This window comes from Epinephelus fuscoguttatus, linkage group LG19 (assembly GCF_011397635.1).
Source record: "Epinephelus fuscoguttatus linkage group LG19, E.fuscoguttatus.final_Chr_v1".
Lineage (NCBI taxonomy): Eukaryota > Metazoa > Chordata > Actinopteri > Perciformes > Serranidae > Epinephelus > Epinephelus fuscoguttatus.
Window position 1 is genome coordinate 25,243,930 of NC_064770.1, and position 12,927 is coordinate 25,256,856.

General features: G+C 39.7%; 1 protein-coding gene across 1 annotated transcript; it reads left to right on the top strand.

The window, feature by feature from the left end:
* The first annotated feature begins 637 nt into the window (after positions 1-637).
* LOC125880120 (sterile alpha motif domain-containing protein 9-like) lies at positions 638-12,588 on the top strand. The gene is made up of 3 exons (XM_049562406.1): positions 638-1,149; positions 4,508-4,568; positions 6,883-12,588. Exons 2-3 carry the CDS (start codon positions 4,565-4,567, stop codon positions 11,508-11,510), a joined length of 4,632 nt encoding a protein of 1,543 aa, XP_049418363.1. The 5' UTR covers positions 638-1,149; positions 4,508-4,564; the 3' UTR covers positions 11,511-12,588.
* Positions 12,589-12,927: the final 339 nt, after the last annotated feature.

Consider the following 12,927-nt stretch of genomic DNA (forward strand, 5'->3'; position numbering starts at 1 on the left):
TGGATCTTGTTTTTAATAGCTCTCTTTTTAGCCTGTAGATTTTATTTCCTTGATTAAAATTTTAAGTCAGTACGGAATTAATACATCTTCAGTGCAGATAAGAATAAAAACAACCAAATTTTTTAGATATTTCACAAATTAAAGTGAATAAGCACTTAGTGTTTTCAGACATGTAGGACAAGAATCAAAAATGTCCCCAAGTTAATGGTTGTGTTTTTGATATCGGTTAAATATATCAGGGATATATTTTTATTTTTTTATGTAGTTTTTGGTGTATACCTCAGTTTAAATAGTGTGTGTTCATCAGATTCACAAGTGTTCACATTAAGTGTGTTTGACTCATCAAATAGTCTAGTTAATGGCACATACTATTTCTGCAACATATGTGAATACAAATGTTTCTGAATTAGGACTTTATCATCAGTAGATATAATTCAGATCAAAGCATCTGATGCAAATCTATCTACATTAGTGAAGGAAACATGTTTCAGGACTGAAATAACGTTATTATCATTAACTCAAAACAAGCTCAAAAGGAGTAGGGAGGAGAAGTAACGGCAGAAGTTTTAGCCCTTTTGTCCTAGTATACTTGCCCTAGTTTGATGTTAGCCTGTATTCTCTGCTGCGTCCTCTACAGACATGTTATTAGACGTATAATGTCGGTTACATTACCATGCTGCTGCAGCGTACATGTATATATTCTTTAACAACCAATATAGCAATGTGTAATTATTTCTTTAACGGTGTATGGTGGCATTCAGTGGTATGTATTTGATAGATAATTTGGTTTGTGTTTTTAGCTTTTGATATATATATAATTTTTAACCCAATCCACGACTTTTTCCTAACCTTAACCCAGACACTCATTTCTGGTAGAAAGCCCTTTTTCCATAAGTGCGGTTCGGCTGAACTCTGTGACTACTGTAGAGGCTATTTTATTTCCTCAGAAACGAAACTTAGCGAGCTGCGCAGGCGCAGTAGGTGCAGCCCAGCTGCGTTACAGAGGGAAACGGAACCTCTTCATACAGAAACCATGGTGAGGGTACAGCAGTCCTGCATTTGACGTGTCTCTGTAGCGGCAGCTGAAATTTTGACTGCAAGAAAAGTCCAGAGCAGAAAGGGCTGACTTCCTCTCAGGGTTCATCCGAGGTAAGAACACTGCTCGTCCTTTTCGTTGTTTTTTTGGGGCTATTTTGATAGTTTAGCTCCGTCATAGTGCTGACATAATAGCTATAGCAAAAAGAAATGACCTCTCCCTGATTTCCTATATGTCTCCATACTAATCTGATATACACTAATATGCTACTCATTGCTATCTGTCAAATGTGCATGGTGTAATGGAGGTTATGGAAGTTTCAGGTCAGATATCAGATATCAGATATCCTGGGAGGGGCCCACAAGGAAAAAGCAGGGAAATGTGGTTTTTGTGCCAGCTGTTGTCAGGAAACTAAACAGTGAGTGGCAAACATTAAAAGGTTTGCATTAATGCTTGTTTTTTATACGTTTATATATAAGTATGTTTTGCTTTTAGTCTATATTGCAACTGCTAAGGAAGTCTTATCAGTTGCATTAACTATTTAATTATTGTTTTACTTAATGACAAATACATTAGTTAGAGAGGTCAGTTACAGTGCATCTAGGGAAATACTCACACATAGGGTTATTATATCAGTACTGTGATATGAGACTAGCTATTGTCGTAGATTTTGGATGTTGTAATTTCCTGATGTTAAAGGCAGCATTACAGTAAAGTGATGTAATATTCTGAACTTAGCAGGCTGTTCTGTCATGTGCCTTTACCCATTTAGTCATTATATCCCCATAACTGATGATTATGTATCGTAAATCTCATTGTGAAAATATTTTGTAAAAGCACCATCACCAGGTATTTGCTCAAACATATTATGATATTTGATTTTTCCATAAAACCATCATCTTTTAAGTTATTGTTTTGGTTTTTGGCCCAAAACTTAACTTATTTTTGGCCACAGCAGACAGCTGATTTCTACGGTGGCCCTGCGAGAGCTCAAGGCAGGCAGTGCAAATAAAGAAATCACATGCAAATGAAGAAACAGCTTCACCAACTTTACAACACAGGGCAAACAACTTAGCAAATCATGGTTATCAGTGACCTGTTTCCCTAATTATACATGTTTCACTAAGTTGTTTAGTAGTTGTCTTAATAATTTCCTGGGCCTGACGTGTTTAAGGGCTGTTACCCTCTATGATGGCAGTGGTTTGAGATTTCTATGTTGAAAAAAGTTACTAAATTGTCATGGACCAAGCAGTCACAGCACAAAGAACACAGATTTACAGTTTACAAAATGACTAAAGGGCCTTTAAAGAGCTCAACAAAATAGAACTCTACAAAAAAAAAAAAAAAAAACTAGACATAAACTCAACAAACAGACCTTACAAAATCATGAGACACCAGAGCAACATATATTTGATTTTATATACTTTATCAATCCCCTTGAGGGGAAATTCCATTTTTTCACTCTTTTGTCATTAACCGCGCCCCAAGCAGTTGGGGGGAGTTCAGTGCCTTGCTAAAAGGCACCTTGGCAGTGCCCAGGAGGTGAACTGGCACCTCTCCAGCCACCAGTCCACGCTCCATATTTGGTCCGGACGGGGACTTGAATCCGATAATCCGTATCCCTCCGATTCCCAACCCGAGTCCCTATGGACTGAGCGACTGGCTTAAACACAAAAGGGAAAACTTGTACAGACAGTGATTAAAACTAACACAAACAAACCCCTAATCTCCCCCATGATGTCACAGCTCTTGGTTTGATCCATGGCATGACAATCTGGATAAAACCAGACTCCGCCCTCAACAACATCTTTTGCCCAACTCCAACCAAGGCTATTTAAGAGAAGGCTGAGACACGGGGTCAAACATGGGGGGACTGCACATGCGCAGTGTAACTTGAGCTGCGATGCTGGAGGGTGACAGCAGGTGCGCTAGATAAAAAGCGCAGGATCCGCTCAGGCGTTCAAGGAGTGCGCTTGGTGCGGTCTGCTTGGACTTTTGGACGGTGGCTGTCTGAAGTTGTCGGAATTGCACCTCTGTTATTCTCACCCACAACGCAGGCCACCAGTGACAGTCCAATAATAAGCTGTGAAAATGACATACATGCACATATCCCAGAACCAACAAAATGGAGCCAGATCAAATACCTCTTGTTTTGCTGCGTGATGTTTCCAGCACAAAGCTCTTCCTCAGACTTTTAGTTCATTTGTTATTTATGTGGTGACTGTTTGTGTGTGAAAATAAATCATTTTTGTCCTGCAATTGTTCCTGTGTTTTGTGGTGTGTGACATCAAAACAATAATGAAACTGAGAATATTTGAATACTGGAATATGTCAACATGTGTCAGTAAGCTCTTTTTTCAATATCATTTTAATTTGTTTTTCTTCCTTAATAAAGTAGCTAACCTTAACTAATGCCTCTGGTAAAGAACTAGGGCTGCTGTCATTTGTTTTGATTCTGAGAATCACCCTTCAGTGTTACACTAGATATTATCACAATATATTTTGCTGTTAAGCCAGAGCACAGACTGTCAGTTTTGCCATAATAGTTAAATTCTGTTGCAAAAACAAACATTATCAAATCATTCATAAATTCCCAAATGTAACCAAAAATACAAATTGACCATGAAACAAACACCCCCTTATTCCGCGGTCTCACGCCATCTACTGAGCCTTTGAGGAAGTGCAGACCAGATTTTACTGCGCATGTGCAATCCTCCCATGTTTGACCCCATGTCTCAGCCTTCTCTTGAATAGTCTTGACTCCAACCAGGAAGTGAATACAACTTCAGGTAACTCAAAGAGAAAGGAATTAATAAATTACAAAAGCAAATAGCAACATGACAAAACAATGTAAAATAAATGCTTCAACTATAAAACAGTTTGTTTTACACAGATATCAAAATACGGACACAATACAAAAAGGAGAAAAGGAGACGTTAGCATTGATCGGGAGGCCAGACACTTAACCCTATATAAATAATAACGTGGCTTTGTATCTGCTTGGTGTATAAATAGGCTGTTTGGTAACAAGCACTGTTAACAACTGAAAAAATGTTTGTATTAAATAACAAGCTTTATTGATTCAACAAAGTCAGCTCAACTAAAGTTGATTAGTCATCTAATATTTGGCATATCATTATCAGCTAAATGTTGGCAAGCAAATATTGGCCTCAGAAATCCAATGTCTGTGGAACTGCAATTTCAATGAGATGTGTAAAATTTGCACACAAAAAAAGACACTTATTAACAGTTTTTTGCATGACTTTTTGGCACCATGTTCTCCCAGTACAATGACTGGACCAGGAGATAATGTGAAGTAAAGCTTTCTGTGATTCCAGTTCTAAAGTTTTATCACAAAGTTTGACGAGATAAATCTACCTCTGAGCCAGCTTCATTTACCTCATATTCATCTATATACATGCAGGATGATAATGGAATGAATGTATAACTTTTTTATGTTTGTTTTTGCAGATGGAAGATGATAACAAACACCAAGGCTGATAGTGTGGTGAAAGGAGAAAGAAAATCATGGGTAAGTGTTCTATATGAGATTTTGATATACGTTATATGGAGTAACAGCAGGGCGTCGCCATTGTGTTGGATTTGTCATCCTACTTCTGGTTGAGAGGGACCTAAGCTTGCCAGCCATACATGATCAATGAAGGCTATGATTTTGAGTATAATAAGTTTAGTCAGAGGGTGCCATAACATGGTGCCATGCTAGACAGAGGACAAAGCAAATTACCACAATGCTACAATCATAATAGGTGTGGAGATCAGAGTACTGTGTGGCATTTTATAACATGCCCCCACTTCCTAAAGAGGAGCAGTTTTGCACACCTGAGCACCTGTATGTGTGTTTTTACCATTTTGTTGACGGGAAGTCGAAAGATGAACATTCTCTCTCTGAGAAATGCCTCAGTTATGAATTGATGCTCTGTTTAAGAAGTCACAACGGTTGATGAGGAGGTTGTCAGATTCAGGTAAGCTGCTTAGCTATGTGTGAAATTGGCTCACACTAGTGAAATTTCTACAGTTAAAGGTGCTTTACAATCAGCAATTGTTATTATGCAGAATTCATTGTATTTAGTTAACTGGCGCTCACTCTCACACATATTTTATTATTTATGAGTTAAATGACAATTTGCAATGCTAAAGTAATGGTGACAAACCCACATTTTCCACCCAATGCTGCAATTCTACTTAAAGCTACTCTTGCCTTTCTTGCATTTCACACAGCACTTAGAAAAAATTTGAACATCCACAACTCCCGTCTGTAACTCCACCTCCCTTCAAAGGCCTACTTCCCCCTCCTCCATTATTTCCTCATTACGTCTATGATAGACGTAGGTGTTGGTAACGTAACGTTAGATACACGGAAGATGAGAGCAAGTGTAACGTTACAACCAAAACAGTCAAATGCAACCCCGGAGTTTTAAAACTCAATCGGAGTCCGTGATGACTGAGTTTTAGAATAAGGTTACAGTGCTAACGTTAGATAGATAGAGCTAGATAGTAGCGTTAACGTTACTAGTAAGTGGAAACGCACAAGGAAGATAACGTTAATGTTTCAGAGGCTACGCTACAGTAGGCTAACGTTAGCCATTAGGAACTGGATGCTGTGTTGTCATAGAACGTTATTTGCTATATTAAAAGCAAACTAAAGATAACGTTACCTGTCCTGCAAAGTCAAACGCATCCCCGGAGTTTTGAAACTTATCTGGGGTCAGTGATGACTGATGAGTTTTATAATGTAACGTAAACGCTAACGTTAAATAGTACTGGTGACTGGCAACAAACAAGGAAGATAATACAGAGGATCAGGCAACATTAGGCTACAGTAGGCTAACTGTTAGCAACTGGATGCTGTGTTGTCACGTATAATGTTATAGCCTATGTTACATTAGAGAATACCAGTCCAGCAGAAACTCTGGGACCATCTCGTCCCTTTTTAGTTCAGGATGAAGCTGCATCAGTCTTCGCCATCGCGAGTGGTTACGTCAGTCCAGTCGGAGGCCTGCGCGTGGGGAAGACAGACAGGATGCTCGGCCAATGATGGCATTCGGTCCGAATGCAGTGATTGGTTGGAGTTTTCTTAGAACCATATGATAATGGTATAATTATCAGTTTTTATCTCTGGTGGAATTCACTTACATTTTAGTGTGCCATCAGCTTATTAATAACATTTTAAGCTAACCAAAGTAAAGCGTGAACACCTGAAGCTGTTTTTAGCAGTAACTCTTTGATAGTATGGTTTTGATTAACCCCTGTGTGCCACCTGCACAGCACTAAACAACAGACATAGAAAGTTGGCGACTAGCTGGTGAACATAATGGAACATATAGCAGCTGAGGAGCCAGATATAGTTGGAAGACACCAACTAGGTGTTGGGGGTGGCCAGAGGCATGACTCCAAAAGAATGCTGAAGTTTGCTTGTGTCTGCTGGATATGCAAACACGCAACCGTTTGCCAAAACTGTCACTGTGTTATATTTCAGTTTGTGTTTACAACTTATTTCTCTGACCCAAGAAGCCAAAAAACAATTAAGTTTAAAAGTAAAAATGTAGGTGTGCAATAGGAATTAGTGGGCTTGGGGCCGAGATAGCCCAGTGAAGTGAGATAGCACTTCATAGCACACATTGTTGAGTTTGGACATTTTATGGGATTGGGTGACAAAATGGAAAATTTAGAATATTGTCAGGGATTACAGCATGTGCTACTACCAAATATCTCTAAATTTGTGAACTGTTAATATGCCTTAAGTATGGAAGAGAACTATGGTGAATCTTCAATATGTTGTAATAATCAGACATATTGTTTTTTGTGTTTATTTTTTTACTATACAGCTGACGAACTTGGGCAGTCACCCAAGGGTTGGACTGAATCTCAAGTAAGCACCTGGCTAAGGTCTTTTGGAGTGAAGGAGCAGTACATAGAAAAGATCTATGAGGAAGAAGTAGATGGACAGATCCTACTTGCACTGGATGAGGACTTTTTGAAGTCAAAGATTTGCATGAAATCAGGGCCTGCTCTTTTGATTATTCAAAAGAGAAATGAGCTCATCAGCTCCAAACAGAAGTCTCAAGAGAAGAAAAAGACCACCGGTGGCAAAACAACTGAGTTGGAACAGAAATCAGTTCAGTGTCTTCCTACAACAACTGAAAGTCCTTCAGCACAGACTCCTCAGAGAGATCCAAATGTCTTGAAGGACAGACAAACAGGCCAAGAACAAAGTGTGTTGACGTCAAAGGAAGACTGCAGACCACGCCCATTTGATCAAGAAGGGATTGATTTCATATATGTAAAGCACAGTGTCCTGCAACCTGAATCAGGTGCTTTTGACCTAATATCTCCATGCCATGAGTTTAAGTCTCTTGCTTCAGCTGCTCAATTGGATCGCACAAGACTCCAGGCTAAATTTGCCAAAGAGGTCCTTAAATTTGCAGCTGGTTGTATGAATATCCGAACAAATGGCACAATACACTTTGGTGTGATGGACAGCAAGGAGGATGCAGGATACGTGCATGGTGAGATCATTGGTATCCCTGTAAAAGAGAAAGACATTTATGTAGATGCTTTGGACTACATTGAAAGGAGCTTCTCCTCGAACGAGGAACATGTACGCCAGTGTGTGCGGCCACCAAGGTTCATTGAGGTTATGGATCGAGAAAGTACAGAAAAGAGGTATGTGGTAGAGGTTGACATTGTGCCTTCAATAGGTATTGTTAAGAGCAAGGTGTATTCGGTTCGTCTGCCAAACTTCAAAGAGTCAACCAACAAAGTAGAATTTGAGAAAGAAATGATTCTGCGGAGGGTGGGTTCAAAAACAGAGCCAGTAAGCGACAAAGACCGAAGTGATTTTTACGAGCGAGTCAAAGATCGGGATGCCCAAAGAGAAGAAGCAGAGAAAGGTCAGTTCTTCAGCGCCCCAGACTTCTGCCAAGACCTTGGAAGGAAACTCAAAATGCTAATGACTAGTGGGAAGAAATTCATTGAAAAGGAGAAATGGTTCATACTCGTCACAAACAAATTCAACCCTGATGACCTCTGCAACATTGACTGGCTGCTTAACATGAACTTATTCTGTGTGTTTGACTTTGACCCAGACTCAAAGATTTCAGGTCTTTGCAGTAAATACCTTCAGCATCACGCTGCAAACATGCATTCTCTGCAGAGCTACAGGATATCTGGAGACAAGAGCATCAAAGAATTCACAAGCAGCTTGCATTTGTTTGACCAAACTAGCTGGATCTTTTGTAATGGCTGTACTGACTTCAAAGGAAATGAAACTCCATGTGATGAAATTACTTGGATTGAGACAAAAGTCACTATCCTGCGGGAATCTGTGTCTTTGATCTGTAAGCAAATCTTGCCAAAAGGGACGTTCCAGGTAATTTTTCTTCTCACGTCACCAGTGGAGAAACCACTTTTGCTCACCTTTTATGAGTTTTTCACAGACATGGAAGGCCATGAAGACATCATCTGTATCTGTGAATCACAGAAAAACTTCCAGAAGTGGCAAAGCTTTGCAGAGGTCTCATGTGGACAGAGTGAAACTGTCAACAATTGCAGTGTTGTTGGGATGAAAATGAGTCATGTTAATGCAACTCTGCAGCAAATACAACCTGTAAAAGCACATGCCAGCAAACACCTGCCAGTCTTTGTGAAAGGGACATGTCTGCTAGAAACACAGGCAGAGGAACAGATGTATTCTCTGGAAATTCTGACGGTTGATCATTGCGATGAAACAAGTGAAGAATTCATCAGTGAGGAGAAAGCAAACATTGAAGAGCAGTTCTATCGTGGTGGGAAAGTGAACTGGTTGAATTTCTGGCTTGCTGAGCACAAGCATTTGGGAGAGGTAATTGAAAGAGATGCTTATCATGAGGTTTCCAGACTTCTCAGTGATGCTTTGAAATGGAATGCAGATCAAACTCCAGTAAAGAGTATAAACATCTACCATCATCCAGGAAGTGGAGGAAGCACTGTCGCAAGACAAGTGCTGTGGAACCAAAGGAAAGATCTAAGGTGCGCAGTTGTGAAGCCTTCATACTCAGCTTCTCTTGTTGCGCAACATGTAGTTGAACTAAGAGAATATGAAGAAAAAGATCCACAGACATGTCTCCCTGTGCTGCTCCTCATTGAAGACTCAGACAAAGAATATCTAGATGATCTCAGGAATGAACTGGAGGTTGCCATTAACACGAAAAGAATCCAGTATCAAACCCTGTGTTTCATTTTGTTGAGCTGCAGACGATCCCATGATCCAGAGAAAAGATGCAAGGAGTCGGTATTGCACAATGTGTCTGTCACTCATGAGCTGTCTGATCAAGAGAAGAGGAAGTTTGCAGGAAAACGGCAGGTGCTTGAGAAACAATATGAGCCACGATTCATCCTGACCTTTGTGTTGATGAGTGAAGGGTTCAATGAGAAATACGTTCAACAGTTTGTGGAACATTTGCTCCAAGGCATTGACCATCAATCTGTTGTTACTCGCCTCATTCTCTATGTAGCCCTACTAAACACTTATGTTCAAGACTCTTTCATCTCTCTGTCCCATTGTGAATCTTTGCTTGCCCTAACCTTTCACTTGGAAAGGTTTCGCCAGCATGAGTTTGAGAAATCTCTCAGTGAACAGGCTAAACTAGTGTTCTTGCACCTGAGAGATGACAAGACGCAAATTAAATCAATCAGAATCATCCACCCACTCGTTGCAGAAGAAATTCTCAAACAGCTTTTGGGGAACCAACAGACCCAAAGCAGTTTGGCAAAGAGTTTGCTCTGTGAGAACGTGCTTTTTGAGCACAGATTTGGAAGGGAAGAATATCTGTCGTTTTTGAGAGCACTTTTCATAAGGCGAGCCAGAATAAGCAAAGGGGACAAATATGACAGTCTTTTCTCTCCCCTGATTGAGCATGTGTGTAGAAAGGAGAGCCGTCCAGACAAAGCAATTGAGTTACTCAAGGAAGCATTCCAGCGTTTCCATAAAGATGCATTCTTTGCACAACAACTGGCTCGTCTTCATTATTCTTATGAGAAGTTTGAAGAGGCAAAACACTGGGCAGAGACAGCAGCTAAACAGCTGCCCAACAACCCATACATACTCAACACAAAAGGGCAGGTTTACAAGAAATGGTTCCAAGCTAAATGCAAAGCTATTGACCATGACAATGTACCAAAGACAGCCCAAAATATAGCAGATGCTATGGAGACTGCGCTGAAAGCCCTGGAGTGTTTTCAAGAATGTGAGAAAGCAGCTGAGGCAAACATGGAAAATGTAAGCAATTCTGGGTTTTTTGCTGAAGTTGAGGTTGGCTGCAGCCTGCTCAAACTGATCTCATCATCGCAAGTGTTTGCTAACAGAGCCAATGGCCATGCAGAGTGTATGAAGTACCTGTTAACTGATTACATTCCAGAGGACGTGAAACATGTCTGGGAACCATTTCATGACCGTTTGAAAAAAATTCACAAGTCAATGCAAGATACCTTGGAATGGATTTCAGAAGACCTCGGCTACTTCCAGACAGACATTGGTGCAGATGAAGAGGAGACCCCTGAAAGTCCTGAAGAGCAGATAAGCCAGCCACTGACATGGTTGGCAAAAAAATCTGCAGAGTATGGGAAGTACTTCAGTGAAGCTTACTCTACTGCACTTCTACAACATGGACAAGCAGTCCCAGACAATCTGACTCCTTTCCAAAAACGCATGATCATCTATCATCTTGGTGGAGGTAACATTACATCCATCCTCTCCAAGCTAACTGACCAGAGGGATGCAATACCTCTCCTAGAGACCATCCTTTCTCTCTACCCCAGCAATCCAGTCAAGGCCAGATTTGGTCAAAGGGATATTGTGAATTACATCGTGGCCCACATTACTCTGAACTGCCTGTCACCACAGAATCAAAAGGTAGCTCCTCTCAAAAATCTGCACGCACTGTGTCATCAGTTCCCATCTGATAAAAGGAAATGTTTACCAAGTGCCCTGTTCTTGCTTACCCTGCTATTCTGGCCTGATGATCATGACACAGCCCTTGAGAAAGAAACCAAGTATGAAATAGTGCAATCAGCTGTTGAACACCTGGAAAAAGACTACTGGATCAAGATGAAGGACATTCCTCAGAGGAAAAGACGGATTTACACCCATTTTTTCCTGGGCAATGGGAATGGATTGGACAAATTTGTCCACAAGAAAAAGTTTGAAACAGTCACAAAGGTGTTCTCTGTCTCTGAGAAACGCATGAAGTGGTTTAGAGGTGAGGCATGGAAATTGCCTGAGATTGCCACGATGCTGAAGTGTGTCTCTGGATGGACTGAAAATGGAGTAGTGTACCTCGAAGGCCCTCGGAAAAAGAAATTCAATATCTTGCCTCTTCATGTTCCTTCAGTGCCTCATAGTAATGAAAACATCACATTCTACCTGGGGTTCACATTCAGAGGCCCTGTTGCCTACAACATCACTGTGAGGAGGTAGTTTGTTTCCCAACAATGAGCCTATCACATGTAGCTGTACGTCATCTTGCTGAAACATGGGCCTAGTACCACCTCATAACAACGAGCAAGAACAGATTACAAAAAGATCCAATCAAAACACACAGGCCTTCAAACAATAGTTTGTCTTTGAACAATGATCCCGTCACGTATGGCTGTACATCGTCTTGCTGAAACACAGACATAGTACCTTCTTATGACAGTTTGTATTTTGCAGTTTGCATTGTCCCCTCTTGTGTATATATATGTAAGTGAACTAAAAAATACAGCATTAGTGTCATAGAAATCACGATCCAGATTTTTTTTGTATAGAAACATGGACTATGACATGACTGACTCTGGTTTCTCAGAGTAATAACAATGTAAACTGAATGCTTTTTACTCTACAACTCAATGCTTCTCAATACAACCTTCAATTTCCTGTTTAGATTTATCTATTTTTATGTATCCAGATATATATTTCCTGTTTTTGTCGTAGTATTTTTTTTAATCAGAATGTTTGTAGATCTGTGATCTGATTGAACTGGAACTGGCTCACATTTTGTGTGATCCTGAAGAAACAGAACTAGACTTCTACTGGATAGAAAAAAAAGCTCACAAGATGAACTTTGTTTCCATGTGTGTACATCTGGGCTTCTAGTAGATCATTGACAGCTTACTCACTCATGTACATTTTCCTGGATTCACTGTAAATAGAAATGGAATTAAACGCAACTATTTTCATGGCTATTGTATCATTGTTATAACAACAAATGTATTAAGAGCTAAACAGCAACATAATGTACAGTCAGAGAAGAATGTGTGTACATAATGATGTGCAACAGAAAAATGTGTGTAGCAAAGTATGGAATTTAATGGATGTGTGTTTGAATATGCTTTACACAAATTATGAAAACATGCTTGTCCTTAATACGAAACTACAAGTGAAGCCAGATAGGCTACAGTGCCCACCTGTACTTTTTTGATTGTATTTACTTTTGTTAAATGCTTTTGAAAACAATAATGTTCTTAAATATATGCAAAACATGTCACTGAATATAATAAACTCTTTTCTTTTTCAATGTCAGTGTTATGTTGTAACTTCTTGAACAATCTACATCGACCTTTAAAGTTCAATTGATAGTAATGGTCGTTAGGATGAAGATATGAATTTACAGCAACTGGCAGACTTTATAAGGCAGACATGTTAGGCCTGTACTCTAAAAATAAACACAAACTAACACTTCACATCAAGCTTTTTAATTAATAATATTAACACTGTCCAAATAATGTGAAAACTTATTAACAGTAAAGTCGGTGCACATAAATTCAAGTATTTTTTAAATGATACATTACAACTCTGCAGTGTTTACAGTTGAAGTAAAATTATGACAACTGTTAAGTTGTTCCAAAGGTAAAGG